Source organism: Bos javanicus, chromosome 14, assembly GCF_032452875.1.
Source record: "Bos javanicus breed banteng chromosome 14, ARS-OSU_banteng_1.0, whole genome shotgun sequence".
NCBI classification, from domain to species: Eukaryota; Metazoa; Chordata; class Mammalia; order Artiodactyla; family Bovidae; genus Bos; species Bos javanicus.
Window position 1 is genome coordinate 76,276,904 of NC_083881.1, and position 27,994 is coordinate 76,304,897.

The 27,994-nt window shown below is 41.1% G+C and overlaps 1 protein-coding gene across 5 annotated transcripts in view; it reads left to right on the top strand.

Annotated features, from left to right (window-relative positions):
* The first annotated feature begins 4,101 nt into the window (after window positions 1-4,101).
* Window positions 4,102-27,994, top strand: part of RMDN1 (regulator of microtubule dynamics 1) — a 37,081-nt gene continuing 13,188 nt past the window's right edge. For 2 of the 5 annotated variants that reach the window (XM_061439447.1, XM_061439450.1), the window contains exons 1-4: window positions 4,102-4,367; window positions 22,864-22,981; window positions 23,898-23,994; window positions 26,398-26,557. In XM_061439447.1, coding sequence (XP_061295431.1) covers window positions 4,239-4,367; window positions 22,864-22,981; window positions 23,898-23,994; window positions 26,398-26,557 — 504 coding nt within the window. In that variant the 5' untranslated portion in view covers window positions 4,102-4,238. Of the gene's footprint in view, window positions 4,368-4,669; window positions 4,774-19,477; window positions 19,848-22,863; window positions 22,982-23,897; window positions 23,995-26,397; window positions 26,558-27,994 lie in introns of those variants that run through there. The other 3 variants (XM_061439449.1, XM_061439446.1, XM_061439448.1) reach the window with 3 other exon arrangements.

Here is a 27,994-nt window from a genome sequence, read left to right on the forward strand (position 1 = left end):
AACTCAGCAGTGGCCATAGGACTGGAAAAGGTCAGTTTTCATTCCAATCCCAAAGAAAGGCAATGCCAAAGAATGCTCAAACTACTGCACAATTGCACTCATCTCACACTTTAGTAAAGTAATGCTCAAGCTTCTCCAAGCCAGGCTTCAGCAATATGTGAACCGTGAACTTCCTGATGTTCAAGCTGGTTTTAGAAAAGGCAGAGGAACCAGAGATCAAATTGCCAACATCTGCTGGATCATGGGAAAAGGAAAAGAGTTCCAGAAAAACATCTATTTCTGCTTTATTGACTATGCCACATGATATGCTCTGCCCCCATATATCTTCAATGACTCATTCCCCCTTCTCACTCAGTGATTTCTTCTGTGGCCACCAACCTATTTAAAACTGTAATGCCTACAAAGAAGCATACCTATACCCCTTCCTGCTTATCTTCCTTTTCAGCATTTAGCACTGTCTCATATCTTTGGAGAAGGCAATGGCCACCCACTCCAGTATTCTTGCCTGGAGAATCTCATGGTCAGAGGAGCCAGGTGGGCTATAGTGCATGGGGTTGCAAAGAGTCAGACACGACTGAGAGACTAACACACACATTATATCTTTTATTATCTATCATATCTTTTATCTTGTTTACTATCTCTTCCCAGTTGAAATATATACTCCACTAAGAATTATTCATTCAGCCTAGAAGAATATCAGGCATACCATGCTGCTGCTAAGTTGCTTCAGTCGTGTCCGACTCTGTGCGACTGCATAGATGGCAGCCCACCAGGCTCCCCTGTCCCTGGGATTCTCCAGGCAAGAACACTGGAGTGGGTTGCCATTTCCTTCTCCAGTGCATGAAAGTGAAAAGTGAAAGGGAAGTCACTCAGTCGTGTCTGACTCTTGGTGACCCCATGGACTGTAGCCCACCAGGCTCCTCCATCCATGGGATTTTCCAGGCAAGAGTACTGGAGTGGGGTGCCATTGACTTCTCCCAGGCATACTATAGAAGAGCAAAATATATTTGTTTAATGAGTGAAGAAATTGTGTCAGGCCCTATTATATGCAAAAATCTGACACATCATAGAGGTTACAGTATAGTGAAGGCACATATTATTGATTCTTATCATTGTTATCTTTAAAATTTATTCCAGATTGACAAATAATCACAAATATATAAAATAAATTATGAAATGTGCTTAGAGTCATAAAGAAAATGAAAATATACTAAGGGGAATCAAGAAAATTTTCTCTGAGGAAGTAACATTTGGACAGAGAGTTGAAAGATGAATAGGAATTACCTAGGTAAGGAATAGTGGAGTGTGATCAGGGGACAGGGGAGGGTGACAAGGAAGTAAATAGAATGGGAAGGAATCCTGACAGAAAAAATATCACAGAGGGAAATCTGAGGCTCACGGGAGGTAAGCAAAGATACTGTCCCTGGAGCCAAGAAAGAAATATCACAGACTTGAGGAGACTAAAGAAACAGGACAATTAAACACAACAAGTAATCAGGATTTTATCTGAGTTGGGGAAAATTGTTACTATGAAGGAAAGCATTGGGACAATAAGCATACCTTGTATATTAAACAATAATATTCTGTCAACTTTGATTTCCTGAATTTGATCATTATACTGGGACTAAACTGCAACGCAGGAGACACCAGTTTGATTCCTGGGTGGGGAAGATCTGCTGGTGAAGGGATAAGCTACCCACTCCAGTATTATTGAGCTTCCCTGGTAGCTCAGATGGTAAAGAGTCTGCCTGTAATGTGGGTGACCTGGGTTCGATCCCTGGGTTGGGAAGATCCCCTGGAGAAGGGAAAGGCTACCCACTCCAGTATTCTGGCCTGGGGAATTCCATGGACTGTATAGTCCATGAGGTTGCAAAGAGTCAGAAACAACTGAGCGACCTTCACTTCACTTCACTAGGACTAAATAAGAGAATGTCCTTGTTTCTGGGCTTGAAGAGTCATGATATGTGTAATCTACTCTTAACAAGTTCAATAATAGCAAATAATAACAGGAATAAAATATACATGTTATATGTATGATATTTAAACAAAGATAATGTGACAAAATGTTAATCATGGATGAATTTAGGTGAAGAAAATATGAGATTTCTTGCAACTTTTCTAAGGATCTAAAAATAATGGATGGCAAAGAATATATCAGATTTCTTGCAACTTTTCTAAGGATCTAGATTTTTTTTTTCAAAAAAAAAATTTAATTAAAATTTTAACTCTGGTTTAAATATCAGAAAGTCGATCTCAGGATTATGATGCCATTCAGTGGTAAAAACCTATTATTCAGCAATATTGAGAAAGCTACCAGTAGAAATTTTTTTTAAAGAGAAAGTAAATTGTGAAAAGGACCTGTATATCTTTTACAAAATGCTTTAAAAATAAACACAATAGGGATATCACTGATATAATCCTGAAGAAATGTGGTTGATCAACCGGTGGAAGGAGAAATCCCATAGACGAAGCTTTGAACTTGTTGGAAGACATGAATTCAACCCTTCTACCAATATTTACTGGTCTTTCCTGATGGCTCCATGATAAACAATCCGCCTGCCAATGCAGGAGACACAGGAGATGGGCGTTGGATCCTTGGGTTGGGAAAATCCCCTAGAGGGGGGAAATGGCAACCCACTCCAGTATTCTTGCCTGAAAAACCTCATGGACAGGGGAGCCTGGTGGGTTACAGTCCATGGGGTCGCAAAGAGTTGGACAGGACTGAGCAACGACCAATCAATACTTACCAGCTATGTATCCTTGAATAATAAAACTCTTTAAGCTATAGTTCACTTGTTTATTAATTTTGGATACCACTTCACAATGTAGTTGGGAAGATCAAATGAAATGAAAGTGTGTGTTAATTCACTACATAGTATTAAGAGTACTATATAAGTGTAACCTAATTAAAAAACAAAACAAAACTGTAACTATCTTCCCTTATTGGCCATAAAAATTTTTCATGTAATCCATTTACTAGGTTTTCAGCCTGTATTTTCTCTCACATCAACTCTGAGGTAGGTTCAAAACCTCTTCTTTCCCTTCAAAAGAATTCTAGTCCAGTGAGAAGCAAGGCCCACAGTACTGAATATTTTGAGGGGAAGCCAGGGGTTTCATACCATACAATCCAAAGCATATAACAGCTGTCAACCTTCTGCCCAAAGGGTTCCTCTTTCTAGTCCTTCTTACTGCATCAGTTTTGGCAGGTCATTGTTTATTCGGCTAAGCCCCTTGTTAGGTGAAGATTGTGGACTTTTAGTTGCAACATGCGGGATCAGTTCCCTCATCAGGGATGGAACCCAGGCCCTCTAAGTTGAAAGTATGGAGTCTTAGCCACTGGAACAGGAGGGAAGTCCCTAGGCTGGTCATTGTCTCTGGCTTCTCTCTGACATCCTCCTCCTCCTTCATTCTTTCCTTTACATAGAATAGTTTAATCCTCCCAAGCATTTATTTCCTTAACGGACCCTCCAGTACCAGCATTCTCCCCACCTCTGGAGGCAGCAGAGAATTATTATTTTTTTTTTTTAAAGCATTTTGTATTTGCATACATAAATTACTCTTGAGAGTCCCTTGGACTGCAAGGAGATCCAACCAGTCCATTCTGAAGGAGATCAGCCCTGGGATTTCTTTGGAAGGAATGATGCTAAAGCTGAAACTCCAGTACTTTGGCCACCTCATGCGAAGAGTTGACTCATTGGAAAAGACTCTGATGCTGGGAGGGATTGGGGGCAGGAGGAGAAGGGGACGACAGAGGATGAGACGGTTGGATGGCATCACTGACTCGATGGACGTGAGTCTCAGTGAACTCCGGGAGTTGGTGATGGACAGGGAGGCCTGGCGTGCTGCGATTCATGGGGTCGCAAAGAGTCGGACACGACTGAGCGACTGATCTGATCTGACGTAAATTACGGAATGCTGATCTGCCCTTGTGCCAAAGCCAAGACAGACTCCTAGGATGGGTAGAAGTCTGCAGCCAGAAAGTCGCTATCTTCCGGGCCGCGTCCCAGCGGGCGCAGGGGAGAGTAGCCACTACGTCCCACCTAATGGGGCATTGCCCGCCCGCGGACGTAGTGCGCCGGAAGCTGCCGCGCGGTACCGGAAGCGGGGGTGAAACCGGAAGCGGACGTGAAACCGGAAGTGGGCAGGCGCGACTCCCTCTGGAGAGACGAAACGCCTTTAGCTCTGCCCCGCTCCTTGCGGCGGAAGAGGTGAGAAGTCAGCACTGAGAGTTATACGACATGGCGCTAGCCGTGCGCTTTTGGTGCCTTTTCCCTGTGGGACGTAGCGCCGCCTGGGGACTTAGACTTCCGGCAGGTGCTGCCGGCAGCCGGGGGCAGCGCGTTCCTTGGCGACTCGGCGCCTCTGAGGTACCTTCGCTGCCCCAGCTCTCCCGCTTTCCTCCCCTAGCGACCGTTCTCCGGCGGCGCCTTCCTTCTTGAGGCCCGGGGGCCCCGCGTCGCCTTAGGGTGTGTGGGGAGCTGAGGAAGGACCTCAGGGCCGTGCGCCTGGAGCACTCCCGTGACCGCGAGGGATGTAGGTCCTCCCCTTTGCGCAAGCCTGCTTTCCTTTCTGAAAACCGGGGTCGGAGGAGAAGCGAGGGCCCGGGAGAACCTGCTCCTGCCTGTGGGGAGAAAGCCCTTGACCGCCGTGAGATGCTTTTCCCTTTCAGTGATGGCCCGATACGGTGACGGCTCCTGAGGCTGTCAGTCTGTCGTACCTGGGAAAGCTTGCGGTGTGAAAAGAAAATTCCTGCGACTCAGACTTTTTTGCTATGTAGGTTTAAAAAATTATTTTCTAGTTTCTTGCTTCATCTGCATAATGTAAGGAAGGATGTTGGGATAGACTGTCATCCCAGTTTTGGCATTTCTGTTAGACTGATTGGTCTTGGTTTGTGTAATCTGTGAAACAGGGTGGAAGGGCGAGGTTGCGCTTTGGGTATGTATCGTTTGAACTAGAGGCTTCATTATTTTAAACACACATTTTTAATCTCCTGCTATGTTCAGAGTTCTGGTGTGAGGGAGGGATGAATGACCGTAAGGATAGATCCCTTTCCTTGTCAGAGCTTATAGCCACATGAGTTGATGTTTCATGATGTGAACAGAGGAATGGGAGGAGTATTCAGTTCAGTTCAGTCGCTGAGTCCTGCCCGTCTCTTTGCAACACCATGAACCACAGCATGCCAGGCCTCCCTGTCCATCACCAACTCCCAGAGTCCACCCAAACCCATGTCCATCGAGTTGATGATGCCATCCAACGATCCCATCCTCCATTGTCCCCTTCTCCTGCCCTCAATCTTTCCCAGCATCAGGGTCTTTTCCAATGAGTCAGCTCTTCGCATCACGTGGCCAAAGTATTGGAGCTTCAGCTTCAACATCAGTCCTTCCAGTGAACACCCAGGACCGATCTCCTTTAGGATGGATTGGCTGGATCTCTTTGCAGTCCAAGGGAGTCTCAAGAGTCTTCTCCAACACCACAGTTCAAAAGCATCAATTTTTCGGCGCTCAGCTTTCTTTGTAGTCCAATTCTTACATCCATACATGACCACTGGAAAAACCATAGCCTTGACTAGACAACCCTTGTTGGCAAAGTGATGTCTCTGCTTTTTAATATGTTGTCCAGGTTGGTCATAACTTTCCTTCCAAGGAGTAAGCGTCTTTTAATTTCATGGCTGCAGTCACCATCTGCAGTGATTTTGGAGCCCCAAAAATAAAGTCTGACACTGTTTCCACTGTTTCCCCATCTATTTCCCATGAAGTGATGGGACCGGATGCCATGATCTTCGTTTTCTGAATGTTGAACTTTAAGCCAACTTTTTCACTCTCCACTTTCTCTTTCATCAGGAGGCGTATTAAGTATGACATTAGCCTCAAGTTTCCAAATTAGAGCTTTGGGGAGTTAAAAATTCCATTTTAGTGAAATGATCATAGTTTAGATAATAACAGCTAACATTTGTTGAACCATTACTACAACCAGGCATTATATGTTAAACATTACCTGATTTGTTTACTGAAATGTTTCCATGAACCTTATGAATTAAGAACGGCTATATCGTGTCTTTTTGATAATGGCCATTCTAATGGGTGTGAGGTGAGATTTCATTATGGTTTTAATCTGCTTCGCCCCGCCGGTGATTAGTGATGTTGAGTACCGTTTCATGTACCTGTTGGCTGTCTTTAAATCTTTGGGAAAATGTCTCTTCAGATCCTCTGCTCATTTTTTTTTTTTTAATGCATGATTTTTTGTTTGCTGTTGCATTGTATGAGTTCTTAATATATTTTAGTTGCTAACCCCCTATCAGATATATGATTTGCAAATATTTTTTCCTTTTCACTAGGTTGCTTTTGAAGAAAGTAGGGAAAACCACTAGACCATTCAGGTATGACCTAAATCAAATCCCTTATGATTATACAGTGGAAGTGACAAATAGATTTAAGGGACTAGATCTGATAGATAGAGTGCCTGATGAACTATGGACTGAGGTTCATGACACTGTACAGGAGACAGGGATCAAGACCATTCCCATGGAAAAGAAATGCAAAAAAGCAAAATGGCTGTCTGGGGAGACCTTACAAATGGCTGTGAAAAGAAGAGAAGTGAAAAGCAAAGGAGAAAAGGAAAGATATAAACATCTGAATGCAGAGTTCCAAAGAATAGCAAGAAGAGATAAGAAAGTCTTCCTCAGCGATCAGTGCAAAGAAATAGAGGAAAACAACAGAATGGGAAAGACTAGAGATCTCTTCAAGAAAATTAGAGATGTCAACGGAACATTTCATGCAAAGATGGGCTCGATAAAGGACAGAAATGGTATGGACCTAACAGAAGCAGAAAATACTAAAAAGAGGTGGCAAGAATACACAGAAGAACTGTACAAAAAAGATCTTCACGACCCAGATAATCACAATGGTGTGATCACTGACCTAGAGCCAGATATCCTGGAATGTGAAGTCAAGTGGGCCTTAGAAAGCATCACTATGAACAAAGCTAGTGGAGGTGATGGAATTCCAGTTGAGCTATTTCAAATCCTGAAAGATGATGCTGTGAAAGTGCTGCACTCAATATACCAGCAAATTTGGAAAACTCAGCAGTGGCCATGGGACTGGAAAAGGTCAGTTTTCATTCCAATCCCAAAGAAAGGCAATGCCAAAGAATGCTCAAACTACTGCACAATTGCACTCATCTCACACTTTAGTAAAGTAATGCTCAAAATTCTCCAAGACAGGCTTCAGCAATACGTGAACCGTGAACTTCCTGATGTTCAAGCTGGTTTTAGAAAAGGCAGAGGAACCAGAGACCAAATTGCCAACATCTGCTGGATCATCGAAAAAGCAAGAGAGTTCCAGAAAAAACATCTATTTCTGCTTTATTGACTATGCCAAAGCCTTTGACTGTGTGGATCACAATTAACTGTGGAAAATTCTTCAAGAGATGGGAATACCAGACCACCTGACCTGCCTCTTGAGAAATTTGTATGCGGGTCAGGAAGCAACAGTTAGAACTAGACATGGAACAACAGACTGGTTCCAAATAGGAAAAGGAGTATGTCAAGGCTGTATATTATCACCCTGCTTATTTAACTTATATGCAGAGTACATCATGAGAAATCCTGGACTGGAGGAAGCACAAGCTGGAATCAAGATTGCCGGGAGAAATATCAATAACCTCAGATATGCAGATGACACCACCCTTATGATAGAAAGTGAAGAGGAACTAAAAAGCCTCTTGATGAAGGTGAAAGAGGAGAGTGAAAAAGTTGGCTTAAAACTCAACGTTCAGAAAATGAAGATCATGGCGTCTGGTCTCATCACTTCATGGGAAATAGATGGGGAAACAGTGGAAACAGTGTCAGACTTTATTTTTTGGGGCTCCAAAATCACTGCAGATGGTGACTGCAGCCATGAAATTAAAAGACACTTACTCCTTGGAAGAAATGTTATGACCAACCTAGGTAGCATATTGAAAAGCAGAGACATTACTTTGCCAACAAAGGTCCATCTAGTCAAGGCTATGGTTTTTCCTGTGGTCATGTATGGATGTGAGAGTTGGACTGTGAAGAAAGCTGAGGGCCAAAGAATTGATGCTTTTGAAGTGTGGTGTTGGAGAAGACTCTTGAGAGTCCCTTGGACTGCAAGGAGATCCAACCAGTCCATTCTGAAGGAGATCAGCCCTGGGATTTCTTTGGAAGGAATGATGCTAAAGCTGAAACTCCAGTACTTTGGCCACCTCATGCGAAGAGTTGACTCATTGGAAAAGACTCTGATGTTGGGAGGGATTGGGGGCAGGAGGAGAAGGGGACGCCAGAGGATGAGATGGCTGGATGGAATTACTGACTTTATGGACGTGAGTCTGGGTGAACTCCGCGAGTTGGTGATGGACAGGGAGGCCTGGCGTGCTGCGATTCACGGGGTCCCAAAGAGTCGGACATGACTCAGTTACCGAACCGAACTGAACTGAACTGAGGTTGCCTTTTCATTTTGTTCATTGTTTCCTTTGCTGTGCAGAGGTTGTTTTAGTTTGATGAAATCCCACTTAATTTTTTTTTTTTTTGCTTTTGTTGTTTTTGTTTTTGGTGTCAAATTCAGTCATAGCCAAAATCAGTGTCATGGAGCTTATCTTTATGTTTCTAGGCGTTTCATGGTTTCAGGTCTTAAAATGAAGTCTTTAATTCATTTTGAGCTCATTTCTGTGTATGGAGTAAGGAAGTGGTCCAGTTTCATTCTTTTGCATGCGGTTGTCCAGTTTTCTCAACACCATGGAGACTATCCTTTCTCCATTATATATTCTTGACAGTAATTAACTGGCAACATAGGCATGGGGTTATCTCCAGGCTCTCAGTTCTGTTTCATTGGTCTATATGTCTGTTTTTTATGTGAATACCATACTAGTTTGATCACTAATTTAGTTTGAAATCAGGAAGCATGATGCCTTTGGTTTGCTCTTTTTTCTCTAGATTGTTTTGATTACTTCGAATTTTTTGTAATTCATACAAATTTTAGGATTGTTTGTTCTATTTCTGTGAAAAACACCATTGGAATTTTGATAGGGATTTTATTAAACCTGCAGATTGCTTTGGGTGGTATGGGCCTTTTAACGATATTAATTCCTCTAAACCATGAACGTGGAATGTGTTTCCAGTACACTCTCTTAAGTTTCTTTCATCAGTCATACTTTTCAGTGTACGGGTCTTTTACTTGCTTGGTTAAGTTTATTATTCCTAGGTATTATTCTCTTTGGTGTAATCATAAATGGGATTGTTTTCCTAATTTCTCTTTTTGATAGTTTTTTATTAGTATATAAAAACAATATATTCTTGTATATTGATTTTGTATGCTACAACTTTACTGAATGTATATGTTATTTCTAATAGTTTTTTGGTGGAGTCTTTAGGGTTCTCTGTGTGTACTATTATGTCATCTGCAGATACTGACAGTTTTACTTTTTTTTTTTTTGGCCTAATTGTTCTGGCTGGAACTTTCAATACTATACTGAATAAAAGTGGAAAGAGAGGGTATCCTTGTCTTGTTTCTCACGTTAGAGAAAAAACTTCTGAAAACTTCTGACTTAACGATTCATTGTAATGTTGATTATGAGCTTGTTGTTTATGGCTTTTATTTTGTTGAAGTACATTCCCTCTATTCCCACTTTGTTCAGAATTTTATCTTAAATAGATACTGTATTTTGTCAAATGCTTTTTCTGCATCTATTGATGATCGTACGATTTTTGGCATTCATTTTGTTAATGTAGTATATCAGATTGATTTGCACATGTTACCTTTTTTGTATCCTCTAAATAAATCTAACTTGATCTTGGCTTATGATTATTTTAAGGTATTGTTGAATTTCATTTCCTAATTTTGTTGAAGATTCTTGCATTTATGTTCATCAGGAATATGGGCTTGTACTTTTTTTTTTTCTTTTAATGTTCTTGTCTGTCTTTGGTATGGTAATGCTAGGCTCATAAAAATAGTTTGGCAGTTTCCTTTTCAACTTTTGAAAGAATTTGAGAAGGATTGGTATTCATTCCTTAAATGATAGAATTCACCAGTGAATCCATCTAGTCCTAGGCTGTTCTTTGTTGAGAGGCTTTTGATTACTGACTCAGTTGTCTTAAACGGTCTGTTCAAAAAAAATTTTTAAGGTTAATTAGGTCCCATTTGTTTATTTTTGCTTTTATTTCCAATATTCTGGGAGGTGGGTCATAGAGGATCCTGCTGTGATGTATGTCGGAGAGTGTTTTGCCTATGTTCTCCTCTAGGAGTTTTATAGTTTCTGGTCTTACATTTAGATCTTTAATCCATTTTGAGTTTATTTTTGTGTATGGTGTTAGAAAGTGGTCCAGTTTCATTCTTTTACAAGTGGTTGACCAGATTTCCCAGCACCACTTGTTAAAGAGATTGTCTTTAATCCATTGTATATTCTTGCCTCCTTTGTCAAAGATAAGGTGTCCATATGTGCGTGGATTTATCTCTGGGCTTTAAAGCTTCTGCACATCAAAGGAAACTATTAGCAAGGTGAAAAGACAGCCTTCAGAATGGGAGAAAATAATAGCAAATGAAGCAACCGACAAACAACTAATCTGAAAAATATACAAGCAACTCCTACAGCTCAACTCCAGAAAAATAAACGACCCAATCAAAAAATGGGCCAAAGAACTAAATAGACATTTCTCCAAAGAAGACATACAGATGGCTAACAAACACATGAAAAGATGCTCAACATCACTCATTATCAGAGAAATGCAAATCAAAACCACTATGAGGTACCATTTCACACCAGTCAGAATGGCTGCGATCCAAAAGTCTACAAATAATAAATGCTGGAGAGGGTGTGGAGAAAAGGGAACCCTCTTACACTGTTGGTGGGAATGCAAACTAGTGCAGCCACTATGGAGAACAGTGTGGAGATTCCTTAAAAAACTGGAAATAGAACTGCCTTATGATCCAGCAACCCCACTGCTGGGCATACACACTGAGGAAACCAGAAGGGAAAGAGACACGTGTACCCCAGTGTTCATCGCAGCACTGTTTATAATAGCCAAGACATGGAAGCAACCTAGATGCCCATCAGCAGATGAATGGATAAGAAAGCTGTGGTACATATACACAATGGAGTATTACTCAGCCATTAAAAAGAATACATTTGAATCAGTTCTAATGAGGTGGATGAAACTGGAGCCTATTATACAGAGTGAAGTAAGCCAGAAGGAAAAACATAAATACAGTATACTAACGCATATATATGGAATTTAGAAAGATGGTAACAATAACCCGGTGTACGAGACAGCAAAAGAGACACTGATGTATAGAACAGTTTTATGGACTCTGTGGGAGAGGGAGAGGGTGGGAAGATTTGGGAGAATGGCAATGAAACATGTAAAATATCATGTAGGAAACGAGTTGCCAGTCCAGGTTCGATGCACGATGCTGGATGCTTGGGGCTGGTGCACTGGGACGGCCCAGAGGGATGGTATGGGGAGGGAGGAGGGAGGAGGGTTCGGGATGGGGAACACATGTATACCTGTGGCGGATTCATTTTGATATTTGGCAAAACTAATACAATTATGTAAAGTTTAAAAATAAAATTAGAAAAAAAAATTTTATAATAGTCTTGACAAGTTGTTTGCTAGTAGGAATTGATCTGTTTCTTCTGGATTCAAATTGTTGGTGTGTCATTTTCCATAGTAATCTCTTATGGCACTTTGTACTTCTGTTGTATCGGTTATCATCATCAGTTTGCATACAATAATGCAACTTTTTTTTTTTTTTAACTTTTACAATGCTGTTTGTTTCACTTTGTGAGTCTTACGATTTTGTTAGAGCCCAGAGGGTTGGCCAGGCCTCCTTGGATTCAAGACCCACTCCCTTTCTTATCTACTCCCTTTCTTATCTTATCTAAAGTGCTGCCTAACTTACTGTGCTTGCAGGCAAGCATGGAATCCGAGCAGTGTCCAGGCAGGTCAGAAGCAGGTCAGAGGTCTGTTCTGCTAATTCTGAAGCCAAAGATAAAAAATACACAAGGTTAAAAAAAAAAAAAAAAATTCCTAACAATCTATTCAGCCACTCTCTGTCTTTTGATTGGGGAGTTTGGTCTATTTACTTTTAAACTAATTATTGATAGCTATGGCTCTGACGGGCTTCCCCGGTGGCTCTAGTGGTAAAGAACCTGCCTGCCAATGCAGGAGATGTTAGAGATATGGGTCAGGAAGATCCCCTGGAGGAGGGCATGGCAACCCACTCCAGTAGTCTTGCTTGCAGAATCCTCATTGACCAAGGAGTCTGGGAGGCTGCAGTCCATACGGTCACATAGAGTCAGGCATGACTGAAGTGACTTAGCATGCACGCATGCATGGTTCAGACAGTAAAGAATCTGCCTGCAATGCAGGAAACCTGGGTTTGATCCGTGTGTTGGGAGGATCCCCTGGAGAAGGAAATGGCAACCCACTCCAGAATGCTTGCCTAGAGAGTCCCATGGGCCGAATTCCAATAACATGGCATGCTACAGTCTATGGGATTGTAAAGAGTCAGATGTGACTCAGTGACTAACTCTTTTATTTATTGCTATTTTCTTAATTTTTTTAAGTTGTTTTGTTATTCCTTTGTTTATTCTTTTGTTGTCTTCCTTTGTGATTTATTTTTCGAAATAGAATGCTTATATTCCTTTGTCTTTCTCTTTGGTGTATCTCTTATAGGTTTTTGCTTTGTGGTTACCATGAGGCTTACATAAAACATTTTGGAGCTTTAACAGCCTATTTTAAGTTGATAGTAACTTAGGTTTGAATGTTTTCTAAAGCTGTAAGTTTTTGCTGCTCCCCGCTCGCATGTTTTATGTTTTTGGTATCACAATATATTTCTTTTTATCTTTTGTGTTTGTTAACAAATTATTGTACTTATTGTTACTAGTTTTGTCTTTTAAATTTCCTACTAGCTTTATAAGTGATTAACTCATCTTTATGACATTAGATTTTTGAATTTTCGTATATGTGAGATTTATACTTTCATGTGTTTTCCTGTTATTCATCAGCACTTTTTCACTTCAGATTAAGTCCCTTTAAGGTTTCTTGTAAGACCATTCTAGTGATGATAAACTTCTTTAGGTTTTACTTGTCTGGAAAACTGAATCTCTGCCTCAATTCTAAAGGGCAACTTTCTGGGTGGAGTGTTCTTATTTGGCAGTTTTTCCCTTCAGCATTTTGAATATATCCTGTCTATTTATCTCCCTTTGGCCTGTAGAGTTTCTGCTGAAGTATCTGCTGATAAATCTTGCAGGGCGGGGTCAGGGAATCCCTTGTGTGTAAAAGGTTGCTTTTCTCTTGCTGCTTTAAGGTCTCCTGCTTGTTGTGTCACTTTTGTTTTCATGTGTCTTGGTGTGGGTCTCTTTGGATTCATCTTTTTTTTTTTTTTTGCCTTGGTTTCCTGGATCTGGATACTTGTTTTCTTCCTAGGTAAAGGAATTTTTCACCATTTATTCAAATAAGTTTTATGCCCTTCTTCTTTTCCTTCTGGGACACCTACAATACAAAGATTGGTCTGCTTGATGCTGTCCCTTAAGTCCCTTAAGTTATCTTCACTCTTCTGTATTCTTTTTTTTCCCTTTGTGATTCTCTGATTACATGAGTTCCATTGCTCTGCCTTTGAGTTTGCTAATACCTTCTTTCATTCTTCCAGTCTACTGTTGAAGCCCTCTGTTGTATTTTTCAATTTAGTTACTGTATTCTTCAGATCTGTGGTTTCTGTTTGCTGCTTTCTTGTATTTTCTTTTCCTTTGTTGAAATTCTGACCTTCATCTGTTTTCCCCCTGAGCTCAGGAGCATCTTTATGGCTTATTTTGTACACTGTCAGATAAATCCCTGATTTCCATTTCATTAAGGTCTTTTTCTGAGGCCTTATAAAAGAGGATTACAGCTGGTCCTTATCTGTGTGTTTAATTAGCAACCTTCCCTTAGGCCTAGCTTTGAAGATAAACTAATAGGCCTCTGTCACAGAAAGGTTGGAAGTTTGGTCTGTTTTCTCTGTACAGTAAATCCTCTATATATGAGTGAACTCCATTCTGAGAGAACATTCGTTAAGTCCAATTTGTTCCTAAGTCCAACAAAGTTAGCCTAGGTATCTAACTAGCACAGTCTTGTACTGTGTTGGCTGTATAGTATGATCCTGTAATAGGTCATACTATACATATAGGAAAAATATAATACTTTTCACACAAATAATACATTTAAAAAGTCATCAAAAATAAAACATCTGATATTTTATAGTATTTTACCTTGAAAAGTACAGTGGTACAGTACTGAAGCTGACATATGGGGGCTGGCATTGAGCGAACGGGCAAGAAGAGTTCCTGACTGGAAGAGAGAGAAAAGGTAGACGATAGTAGAGCTAATAGGAGCAGAAGATATTAAGAAGAGGTGGAAAGAATACACAGAAAAACTATACAAAAAAGCTCTTAATTACACAGATAACCACAGTGGTGTGATCACTCTTCTAGAGCCAGACATCGCGGAGTGTGAAGTCAAGTGGGCCTTAAAAAGCATCGCTGTGAACAAAGCTAGTGGAGATGGTGGATTTCCAGCTGAGCTATTTCAAATCGTAAAAGATGATGCTCTTAGAGTGCTGCAGTCAATAATACTGGCAAATTTGGAAAAATCAGCAGTGGCCACAGGACTGGAAAAGGTCAGTTTTCATTCCAGTCCTAAAGAAGGGCAATGCCAAAGAATGTTCAAACTACTGCACAAATGCACTCATTTCACGTGCTAACAAGGTCATGCTCAAAATCCTTCAAGCCAGGCTTCAACAGTATGTGAACCAAGAACTTCCAGATGTGCAGGCTAGATTTAGAAAAGGCAGAGGAATGAGAGATTGAATGGCCGACATTTGTTGGATCATGGAAAAAGCAAGAGAGTTGCAGAAAGACATCTACTTCTGCTTCATTGACTACACTAAAGCTTTTGACTGTGTGGATCACAACAAACTGGAAAATTCTTAGAGAGATGGGAATAACAGACCACCTTATCTGCCTCCTGAGAAACTTGTGTGCAGGTCAAGAAGCAACAGTTAGAACCTGACATGGAACAACAGAATGGTTCCAAATTGGGAAAGGGGGTACATCAAGGCTTTATATTGTCACTCTGCTTATTTAACTCACATGCAGAGTACAACATGGGAAATGCCAGGCTGGATGAAGCACAAGCTGGGATCAGGTTGTCAGGAGAAAATATCAGTAACCTTAGCTATGCAGAGGACACCACCCTTACGGGGTGGAGGAGCAAAGAGGAACTTAAGAGCCTCTTGATAGAAGTGAAAGAGGAGAGTGAAAAAGCTGGCTTAAGACTCAACATTAATAAAATGAAGATCATGGCATCTGGTTTGATCTCTTCATGGCAAATAGATGGGAATACAATGGAAACAGTGACAGACTTTATTTTCCGGGGCTGCAGAATCCCCGCATATGGTGACTGCAGCCATGAAGTTAAAAGACACTTGCTCCTCGGAAGAAAAGATGTGACAAACCCAGACAGTGTATGAAAAAGCAGAGCCATTACTTTGCCAACAGAGGTCCATAAAATCAAAGCTATGGTTTTTCCAGTAGCCAGGCATGGATGTGAGAGTTGGACCATAAAGATGGCTGAGTGCCAAAGAATTAATGCTTTTGAACTGTGGTGTTGGAGAAGACTCTTGAAAGTCCCTTGGACTGCAAGGAGTTCAAACCAGTCAATCCTAAAGGAAATCAATTCTGAATATTCATTGGAAGGAGTGATGCTGAAGCTCCAATACTTTGACCGCCTATGCAAAGAGCTGACTCATTAGAAAAGACCCTGATGCAGGAAAGATTGAAGGCAGGAGAAGGGGATGACAGAGGATGAGATGGTTGGATGCCATCACTGACTCAGTGGACATGAACTTGAGCATGCTCTGGGAGATGGTGGAGGACAGGGAAGCCTGGTGTGCTGTGGTCTTTGGGTTTGCGACTGAGTGACTGAACAGCCCAAGTAGAGCTGAAGGGTCATCAGCAAAGGGGACGGAGGGCAAGTTGCAATATGACTCACACCTGATGTTGATGGCATAGGTTCTGGTTCCTTGCTGGATCTATTTTATCCACCCTCTTGATAAAATGATCCAGTGCTGTCTGAGTAGTAGGTCTTTTTCTTATCATAGATGACATGATAGCACTGGACTGCATTCTGATGGCTCCTGCAACCTTTGTGTACCGTTCTGCATGCAGGTCCTGTGCCTCAGAAACTGACAGTGCCTCCTCAAATAAAGAAAATGCCCTTGCTGTTTCCTGCACCATGAATCTCTTTGGTTCTTTAGTTACTTCTTTCACTTGTCTCTCTTCATTCTTTCCTTGGACCTCCAAGGAAAGACCTCCATCAGATCATCATTAGTAAGCTCCTCATGTTGCACAGCCATGAGTTCAGTTAAGTCGTCCTGTTGCAGATCTAGTTCCAGCTTCTTGCTGAGGGTCACTAAGTTGCTGAAGACCTCTTTGAACTCCTCATCCACTTTTTCAAATCCAAGAAAATTGTGAACAGACTGTGGGCTTGTTTCAAGCCTCATTCATGATGATGGCCATAACTTCACACCAAGCAAAGTCAATGTTTTTTTTTATGCCTTGTAGATGTTATAGTTCTTCCAAAGTTGTCACAGGTTGTTCCTGATTCGATAAAGTATGACATGAATAATATTTCTTGAAAGTGACTCTTAACTGCCTAGTCCATGAGTTAGATGAGCAATGAATATTTTGTGGCAGATGCAGTACATGGGATGAAAGTCATCCATGAATATGGTGTGACATCGAGTGTTGTTGAACGGCAAAACATTGTGGAATGGGGCATCCTTCTCCAAGCAGTATTTCTCTATCTCCAGGATAGAGTGGTGGAAAAACAAGTCCTGGAACATGGCCTGTGTAACCCAAGTTTTGGGGTTACTCTTCCATGCAACAGGAAGAGAGCCCTTGGCTGTGTTTTCAGTGGCTCTAGGGCTCTCTGAATGATAAACTAAGGAAGGCTTCAGCTTCATGTCGCCTAAACATTGCCACCGAACAACAGAGTTAGCCTGTCCTTTGTTGTTGTGTAGCCTGGCGTCATTTTTCCTCCATACTGATGTAACTTCAGTCTGGCATCTTCTCAAGTACAGGCTTGTCTCATCCACGTTAAAAACCTGCTTGAGTAAATACGTACCTTCGTCAATAATTTCTCAAAGCATTTCAGGAAATTCCTGGGCAGCCTCTCTGTCTGCACTCACTGCCTCACCACTTACTTTTACGTTGTGAAATTTGGCTCTCGCCTTGAACTGATGAAACCAGCCATGGCTGGCGTTAAGAGATGCGTCCTCTGATTCTTCGCTGTGATTCTGCTTCAAGTCTTCATAAAGGGTTTTAGCTTTCTCTTGAATCAGTGTTAAACTTAGTGGGACTCAAGGCTGATGCTGACCCTGCATCCACAAACCAAGCAGTTTCTCCGTCTTCTCCATCACTCTTCCGCGCTTTGGTGTTACTGTTGACATCATCGACAGCAGACCTCATGTGTTCTGTGATCTTGTTCTTTAGAATCCTGCTGCTGCTTTAAAATCATGTGGAACGATTCATGTTTTAAGAACAAGTAATGTCTCCTATCTTTTCGCCTTGCTCCCCTCTCTCAATTATTTTCACTTCTGTTTCCATCGTTACTGTTTCTTAGCAGTACCAGCTACTTGACCGCCACTGTTACGCTTGCTTCCAAGCATCCTGGGCATGAAATAAAGATACCCTACTGCTGTGCTCTGTGTAATAGTACTGGACAGTAAAGTGCACAAAAGCACAACCACTTATGGAGGATGCATGCAGGTGACAGTGTACACTGGTCATGTGAACTAACTTAGGTGATTAGGATGAGAATGCACGTTCACGTCTTTGAAAGTTTGCTCCTTGAAGGTTCACGTGTAGAGGACTTAACTGTACTGTGCCCTGGGGGTTAGGGAGGCTAGCCACTGTAGAACTGTTTTCTTGTTTGTTACAGGTCTGTGAAACTCATGAACGTTAAGCCTCATTGGCCATCAGAGTCAAGAGAACCAGGAGCGCCCCCTGGTGGGAGCTGCGCAGACTGGAGCACCAAGTGAAAGTGTCAGTCGCTCAGTCGGCCCGACTCTTTGTGACCCCAGGGACTGCAGCCCGCCAGACTCATCTGTGCATGGGGATTCTCCAGGCAGGAACACTGGAGTGGGTTGTCATTGCCTTCTCCAGGGGATCATCCTGACCCAGGGATAGAACTTGGGTCTCCTGCACTGCAGGCAGATGCATTACTGTCTGAGCCACCAGTGAAAGTGAAGTTGCTCAGTCATGTCCAGCTCTTTGGGAATGCATACACTGTAGCCTACCAGGCTCCTCGGTCCATGGGGTTTTCCAGGCAAGAGTACTGGAATGGGTGGCCATTTCCTCCTCCAGGGGATCTTTCTGACCCAGGGATTGAACCCGGGTCTCTCGCGTTGCAGGCAGACGCTTTACGTCTGAGCCTCCAGGGAAGCCCTTTCAGTATGCACAGGTCTTGGGGGAGATACTGGTTACCTGCAGCATGGCCAAGGGAGAGTGCCGTGACATGCCCGCCCTCTGAGTTCTCTGAAGTGATTACTCTAGGCCCCTAGACACATGTTAAAGTAGATGCCTGCTCCTCAGGCTGAAGTTTTAATGTAAGCCAATAAGGCTCTTTCATGGAAAGGCTAACTGCCTCTGTGCTGGACGCTGGGGTAGGTGAGCTTGAGTGAGCCATTAAGAGCCACTTCTCAGTGCGCTGCAGTCTTCTACATGTCATAGACCCGAGCTCCATTGCCTTTCTGAGCTAGATACTTTGAGCGCTCATTTCTCAGGTATAGGTCTTTTAAGTTGGGGTGCCCATTGTGGGGTTCAAACCCTTCATTCCTCAGGGAGAAGCTCAGGGTTGTGAGTTGCCTCCCTCCTCACCAAAACTGTGGTTTGTGGGAAAATTTTGTCTCAGTCTTTCCTACCTGTTTTGAAGTGGGTTTTTCTTCCTTTGCCTGATATGAAGGAGTCACTCAGCTGGTTTGGGCATTTCTTTCAGAGAAAGAAACCTTTTCTTTCTTTACTAAATGTAACTGTAGGTCTGCTGTGTCTGTGTGGGAGGTGGGTTCAGCATCCTCCTAGGTTGCTGTCTTAAACTAGGACCCAGTGGGGACCGTTTTCAAGGCTGCTTACCACAACTAAATTCTGAAAACCTGTAGACCATGTTAAGTATTTATTTTATTCTAAAGGTTATAGGAAACTATGAAAGACTTTTAAACAGAGAATTCATAAGCTCAGATTTGAATTAAAAAATAACTGCCCAGTGTCAGGAATAGGTAGGCTAGTGTGGATGCTGGAAACTAAAAGATTACCGGTGGCTTAGAGGTTAAAGCATCTGCCTGTAATGCGGGAGACCTGGGTTCGATCCCTGGGTCAGGAAGATCCCCTGGAGAAGGAAATGGCAACCCACTCCAGTATTCTTGCTTGGAGAATCCCATGGACAGAGGAGCTTGGCGGGCTACAGTCCACGGGTCGCAAAGAGTCGGACACGACTGAGCGACTTTCGGTTCGGTATAGAGGATGAGTATGCTGTGGTGGTTTGTACTTTAGTGGTAGCCGTGGAAATGGAATAAGTGGATACCATAAAAGGATGTCAGTGATGTGAAATTTGTGTACCTAAAAGATAGCTTTGATGAGGGAGTTCAAAGGAAGAAGTCAAGGATGATTCTCCGTGTTCTGTCTCCTCCAGTAGTGTGGGTGGTGGCGCTGTTTCCTGGGACAGGACCAAAGGGAACAATTTAAGTCCACCATTTAAGAGGAGGAGGAGGAGCTGGCCGGAAGTTAGAGAAAAGCAGGAGATGAAGGTGACACATTCTTTCCATCTGGTGATGGGTCTGTAGTTTTTAATTCCTTCTAGCTTGAAAACAGTATAATCAATGTTGAAGGAAAGACATGTCTAAGAGATAGCTGGCTTCTTTTGTTCAACATTTTTTTTCAACACATATATTTTTCAGACTTCATTGTATGAAAGACATTGTGTTGAGTAATGCCTAATGTTCGAGGTGAAATGGCAAATTCTAGCTCAGACAGTCTCACAAGTTGTTAGCATCTCAGAGGTGTCACAAAGTTATGATTCTTTCAGTTGACTATTTGAGTTCTAGAAACATGATTTTTGTTTACTTTCTCAGAAGTGAGCAGAGAGCTCTTTCACCTTAACGAAACTGATGTCAAAGTTCCACTGGTCAGCTGTCACGTCATTAAGGTAGAATAAGGAATAGAAATGTCAGCTGCCCAACAGTGTTTTTTCTCCCCTCTAAGAAAGCCAGGATATTGTTTACTGAGCATCGTATCAGCAGGGGCGTTAGACACCCTAAATATATAGTTTCCTCAAGCTGTGATAATCTGTGCCATCTTTTCTTCTATGTGGTACACCTGCCAGAACAGTAGGTGAAACCAGGGGCTTACTGAAAGATCCTAGTGGTTCCCCCTCTTCTCCCTGTACCGCCATCACCATGCACACCCTCCACCCCCATCTGCTGTGCTCCTGCCGGGTCTCCGTTCTCTTTGGTAACTATGAGTAAACTCAGAACATTCAATGAAAGAAATGTGACTGTGTCAAATTTGGTTTTACTGCTTTGCTGTTGGTTTGTTTGTAATCCAGTTGTATTTGGTATCTTGGATATTCAAGCTCAAGAAAGTAAATAAAGCACTCAGCAAACTATAGTATGTTGAATTCCTCATTCTTATCCTAGATACTTATGAGAAGCTAAAATACGGTTCAGATTTGGGTTGTGAGAGAAAGTTTTGTTTTTTCAAATTGAGAAACTGTAAGCATGGAGTTGCTGTTTACCAAGAAGGGGAAGACTGAGTGGAGTGAATTTGAGGGAGACAGTCACTGGCTGGTGCTTGAGGCACCTTTTACGCTGTATGTGGACATAAATGTTGTTTGGGCAGCTGCATATATGATTCTGAAGTTAAGAGTAGACCTCTTGGCTATATTAAATTTGCATGTTTTTGGCATGTTGATGGCATTGCAAGCCATAAGACAAAATGAAATCACCGAAATGATATGAATAGAGGAGCGAAGCTCTGGGATTGAGCACGGGACACACCTGGACAGTGAGGTTTTGGAGATGAGGAACCAACAGAAGAGAAGGAGCAGCTGTTGAACAGGAGTAAATTCGAGAGTAGTATTCTTAAAGCCAAGTGGAGAGCGTCTCAAGGGTGAGAGAACACAGCAAGTACTGAAGAAAAGGGGGTTGGATGAATCAGACATGAGGGGGCGGTCCTGGTGGTCCAGGGATTAGGGATCCGCCTTCCAGGGCCGAGGACACGGGTTCGAGCCCTGGCTGGGGACTGAGATCCCACATGCTGAAGGGCAGCTAAGCCTGTGAGCCACAACTCGAGAGGAGACTGGCAGCACAACAGAAGGTGCCACGTGCTGCAGCTGAGACCCAGTGCAGCCAAGGAGAGTTTAGAAAAGAAACAGAGACATGAGGAAATTTGGGGGATTGATAGATGTGCTCATTATCTTGATTGTGGGATGGTTTTACAGGTTTACATGTATCCTTCACATATGCTGCATGTTACACATATGCAGTTTTTATATCACTTATTTCTCAATAAGTGAAGTTGCTCAGTCGTGTCTGACTCTTTGTGACCCCATGGACTGTCCATGGGATTTTCCAGGCAAGAGTACTGGAGTCGGTTGCCATTTCCTTCTCCAGGAGATCTTCCCCACCCAGGGACTGAACCCGGGTCTCCCACTACAATGCTTTACCATCTGAGCCACCAGAGAAGTCCAATTTCTCAATAAGGCAACATTTAAAAAATTTCTTGTATTAAATATTCATTTATTTTTTTTTTAAAGGAAGGAGTGAACAGCTGTCAAATGCTTTTGATAGATCAAGTAAGATGAGAATTTTCTAGGAAATAGCATCCTTGCTTGCCTTAACTAGAATACTGTCAGTGGAGTTGTGGGTACAGAAGTGTGATTTGTATGAGTTCAAGAGAGAATGGGAAGAGAGGAAATAGAGACAGAGCTCCAGACAACTTTTTAAAAGAGTTTTGCTGAAAAGAGAATTTGAAAAATGAGATTGAAGGGAGATGAGAAGTCAAAAGGAAGCTTTTTGTTTTGTTTTTAAGAAGGGAACAGTTACAGCTTACAAAGGTAGGATAGCTTGTTTTTATGTAGATGGTAATAAATTGACAGGAAAAAATAGATGCTATGTGAAAGGAAAAGTGTCATGGGAAAAGAGAAGAATTTCTGTAGTGATAACCATATATTCCTTTGCCATTGGTCTTGAGAATTCTGCCCATATTTATGACAATGAATTTCTAAATCTGTTTGGATATGCTTTTTATTTTATTCATTGTTTATTTTAAAACTTCATGGGTCACTTTTGAAGATAGCTTTATTTAAAGCCGTATATGTTATTTATATATAATTGCCGTGTTTGATATTCTTCATCTTGTCTGTTCTTAAGGTTGATACTGATTATATACTGGTGTCTCTTATTTTGTTTCAAGAAATTATAATATCCATGCTTCTTCAAATAGAATGTAGATCTTCCAATCTAGCATTTACCAGGATAACTGAGATTGTTACATCAAGCTACCATCATTAGCTGCTAAGAGTCTTTCCTTAACATGATGTGCTCTCTCAATAAAGTAGCTATGTGAAATAGTTTTACAGAAGAATTTGACAAAGTAAAAATTTTGTCAAAGTAAAATTATTTTTGTCAAAGTAAATTTTGCACTTGTAATACTCTTAGGATTGATTGCTTTGAGGGTGGGAAAAAAATTGATGTACTCTTTGCTTGTGGTAGCAGTTTCTTCAAATTTTCTGTTTCACAACCCTGATCATAATTCTTTCCATAGGTGATGGGAAACTCAGGAACTTTCAAAAGAAGTCTTTTATTTTCTGCCCTGTCTTATTTGGGTTTTGAAACTTATCAAGTCATTTCCCAGGCTGTTCTGGTTCATGCTGCAGCCAAAGGTAAGCCTAAGCTAAACATCAAGAACACTTAGAGTTATTTGTATTTGTTATATTTTGTTAATAACTTACTATGTTTGAATGTCAGTCTGATGTGTATGTGTGTATATATATGTATATATATATATATATATATATATATATATATATTCCCTGGTGGCTCAGATGAAGAATCCTGCAATGCAGGAGACCCAGGTTCTGTCCCGGAGTTGGGACGATCCCCTGGAGAAGAGAATGGCAACACACTCCAGTATTCTTGCCTGGAGAATTCCATGGATAGAGGAGCTGGCGGGCTACAGTCCATGGCGTCGTGAAGAGTTGGACACAGCTGAGCAACTAACAGTTTCACTTTTCATTTTCATACGTGTGTGTGTGTGTGTGTGTGTATCTATGTACACAGTAGAGCCTGGAGTAGGAAATGGCAACCCACTCCAGTATTCTTGCCTGGAGAATCCCATGGACAGCAGAGCCTGACGGGCTGCAGTCCCTGGGGTCTCAGAGTGGGACATGACTAAGCGCACCACAGCAGCAGCAATAACAAAGGCTCTGTGTGGAAGGTAAGGGTATCATAAATTCCTCACAGGGAATTACTTTTTTCATTTTTAAAACTGTGTCATATTTAGTTAGTACTAGAGTAAGTTTTCTAATTTTTTATTTTTGAAGGTTTTAATAAATGAATATTAAGTAACATGAATATTCATATTCATTAAGTAAGTGAATATTAAGTATTATGTGTAATAGCTTCATACTTATTTCTACTACACTTCACATTTTGATTGTTCAGAATTTCTGATCTTTCTTTATAGGTGATTTCTGTATCTGATTTCTTTTGCTTCTATGTAAAAGTGTTCATGTGTCTTAGAATTATTGCCAACTGGCTTGGGAAGACTTACTTTATTTTGCCTTTTTTCTTTTATAGTCTTCGAAATTGAAGAAGTCCTTGAACAAGCAGACTACTTATATGAAAGTGGAGAAACAGAAAAACTTTACCAGTTGCTAACCCAGTACAAGGAAAGGTGGGTGATGTATCATAGGCCTAGGTTTGCTGTTGACTGAAATTTTCTGTTATTTAATAATTAACATATTCTTGGTGCTTGGAATTTTTATAGTTTTTAAAAGTTTTTACTTCAAAGTAATATTTCTTAGAGTTTAATTTATAGTATTTTTTTTTCTTATGTTAAGTGACTCAAAAGTGCTACATATATTTAATTGATTTAGAAAAGGTGGTTCTACTTACTCATTCTAGGTAATGACATTTTTTCTTTTTGTTACTTTGCTTTGAATACAAGGTAGTCATTAAATAGACATTTATTGTCTTTATCTATGTCATATATTTTTCATTTCTTCTGAGTTAATTTCTTACTGCTGTAGGATTTGAATGAACTAGGATTTTTTTGTCACCTTTGAATAATCCCTTTCCTATTTTTAATATTAGCATGCATGCTTAGTCCAGCACATTAATGTGTACTCATTTTGTGGGGGAGAATGGAGATGGGAAGAGGAGATTCAGCCCAATAAAATAAGTCAAATCAGGCTAAATGGCATTTCCAGGTCATTGATCTGCCTCATCTACTGAACTAAAAATATTGAGCCATTTTCAACCGACTTTCTTAGATTTTCCCAAACCAGTTTTCCCCAGAAGACCCATCAATTTCACTTCCTAAATATCTGTAGGATCCAACTTTTCTTCTCCTTCGTCCCCTCAGTAACTTGAGGTGGTTGGCTTGGCATTTTATAGTCACTTCAGTAATAGCAACATAAGCTATAAGGTGGCTGTTGTTCTCTGGCTCAGTTGTGTCCGACTCTTGCTGATCCCATGGACTATAGCCTGCCGGGCTCCTCTGTCCATGGGATTCTCCAGATAGGAACGCTGGAGCGGGTTGCCATTCCCTCCTCCAGGGGGTCTTCCTGACCCAGGGGTGGAACCCAGGTCTGCTGTATCGCAGGTGGTTCTTTACCACCGAGCCACCAGGGAGGCTGTCAGGAGGCTATTCTATATTCACTGGATTATAGATACGCTATTGCTACTTACCCTCCGTTTCTCTTTTTAATGATATTTTATTTAGATTTTACTTTGATTTACGTATTTAACTGTCTCGGGCTGAGCTGGGCCTTCACTGCTGCACGTGGGCTGCCTCTGGTTGCTGAGAGCGGGGCCACCGTGCGCAGGCTGCTCTCTGTGGTGGCTCCTCCTGCTGAGGAGCACGGCCTCCAGGTGTATGCGCTTCACTGCTCCACAGCATGTGGGATCTTCCTGAACCACTGATCAAATCCATGTGCCCTGCATTGGCAGGTGGATTCTTGACCCCTGGACCACCGGGGAAGTCCCTACCTTTAGTTTCACTCAATTTTTTTTTTTAAGTAATATTTATTTATTTTATTTTATTTTTTAACTTTACCATATTGCATTGGTTTTGCCATATATCAACATGAATCTGCCACAGGTATACACGTGTTCCCCATCGAATACTATTTTTGTTTTAAAGTATAACTTAGTAGGTTGAAAGAGAAACATTTAATAAAAGGAATTTTTATTAAAATGGCTTCCCAGGTGGCACAGTGGTAAAACATCCATCTGCTATAAAGGAGACACAAGAGACGTGGGTTCGATCCCTGGGCCGGGAAGATCCCCTGGAGGAGGAAATGGCAACCCACTCCAGTGTTCTTGTCTGGAAAATTTCATGGACAGAGGAGCCTGGTGGACTGTAGTTCATGGGGGTTGCAAAGAGTTGGACATGACTGAGCAACTGAGCATGCATGCACAATTTGTTTTATTTGTTAGACATTTCTATCTTATATAATTTTATTTAAACGGCAGTTCTTCAAGGAGTCCAGAGCCCTTGCTTTAAATATTCCATGCATCATGGTATGGGTGACATATTCAAAGATTTATTTTGATATTACATTATATTTAATCATCATTCATTAACAGGTATTTATCATATATATTTTTGTATGCCAGGTACTATATTTGGAGCTATGGATACAGCATTTTGTTTCATAGTGCATAACCTTGTCTTTAAATTAATATATTTTATAGTCCTGTCTGAAGCAGTTAGTGAGTTGTCTGAAGCACAGTGCCACTGAACTCAAATGTCAAGTTATATGTTGAATTTTGTAGGGAAATTGTTTAGAGAATTCAAATATAAAGATATTTTCTAAGGAAATTAGTATTTTAGATATTACAGGTAACTTAATGTTTGTATACAATATTGGATATTTTGGAGGAAATTTTAGCACATATAGATTTGTGTGATAGAAAATAATAAATTTAACATTATGAATTATGGATTTTGATATTGTGTTGCTTGCTATGTCCTCACTGACCTGAAAGACCGTATGTATTCATTAGTGATATGACCTTTAACCATGAAAGTGTGAGCTAAAATGGTTGTTGTTTTATATTTATTTCACATCAGTGAAGATGCAGAGTTACTGTGGCGTTTGGCACGGGCATCACGTGATGTAGCTCAGCTTAGTGGAACCTCGGAAGAGGAGAAAAAGTTCTTGGTATATGAAGCCCTAGAGTATGCGAAAAGGGCACTAGAGAAAAACGAATCCAGTTGTGCGGCCCATAAGGTGAGGTGCTTAAGTAATGAGACCGTTACCGTGTATTGAAACGGATTTTGGTCTGTACTTATCTGTTATATGTAACTTACATAGGAACGAAATCGCTCTCTTTTAAAGAAGTAGGGAAGAAATTTATTTTTATAAACTGTTTTTCAAAAAGAAGTAGTATTTTTCTTTGTGTTCTTGAACATCTGTTCTAGATTCATTAGTGTGCTCGATAAATTACTTTGTGAAGGCTTATTTTTAAACTGAAGCATTAGTTCCATCAGTTACCTCTCTCTTTAGTTCTAGTTGTAAAAACACGGGACTAATGTTTTCTCATTTTCCTCACATTTTATTTCTGTCTCGTGTGGAGATAGGAGTATAGCAGCTGGACAGCAGATACCTAGTGTAACTTTTTACATGTGACTCCACTAGCTTCTAGATTTCCTGACTGGTTTAGAATAATCTTTTCAATGGACATGGTGGGGAGGCCAAGGGACACTATTGATATTTTGGATTAGGACCTTACTTTACCATATTAGACTGTCCCCAGGGAAGCCCCCAAGTCATTGTGACAGCCGAATTCTGTCTTTACGCATTTGCAAATGCTCCCTTTAGGGGATGGTTCCATCTGCCCTGATCCCCACCACCACCGTTTCTTGTTTATATTAAGAATAAAACATACAGACCCTTTAAATTTGTTATGACTTGTTTATGGCCCGGAATATGTCCATATTTGTACATGTTCTTTTTGCACAGGGAAGGCGTATTTATTCAGCTGCTGTTGCGCATGCGTCATGCGTGTCATTCCGGTCAAGTTGTTTTACACGTGGTAGTGTGTATGTGTTGATGCTGCTTTCTCTGTTCGTCCCACTTCCCCCTCTGTGTCCATAAGTCCAGTCTCCACATCCGCATCTCCATTCCTTGCCTGCAAATAGGTTCATCAATACCAATTTTCTAGAGTCTGTATATATGGGTTAATATACTATATTTGCTTTTCTCTTTTGGACTTACTGCACTCTGTATAATAGGTTTCAGGTTCATCCACCTCACTAGAACTGACTCAAATTTGTTCTTTTTATGGTTGAGTAATATTCCGTTGTATATATGTACCATATATTTATCCCTTCTTCTGTCGATGGACATCTGGGTTGCTTCCATGTCCTAGCTGTTGTAAATAGTGCTACTGTGAACATTGGGATACATGTGTCTTTTTCAGTTATGGTTTCCTCAGGGTATATATGCCCAGTAGTGGGATTGCTGGGTCATAGTCATTTTATTCCTAGTTTTCAAGAAAGCTCCATGCTGTTCTCCACAGTGGCTGTATCAATTTACATTCCCACCAACAGTGCAAGAGGGTTCCCTTTTCTCCACACCCTCTCCAGCATTTATTGTTTGTAGACTTTTTGACAATGGCCATTCTGACTGGTGTGAGGTGATAAACCTCATTGTGGTTTTGATTTA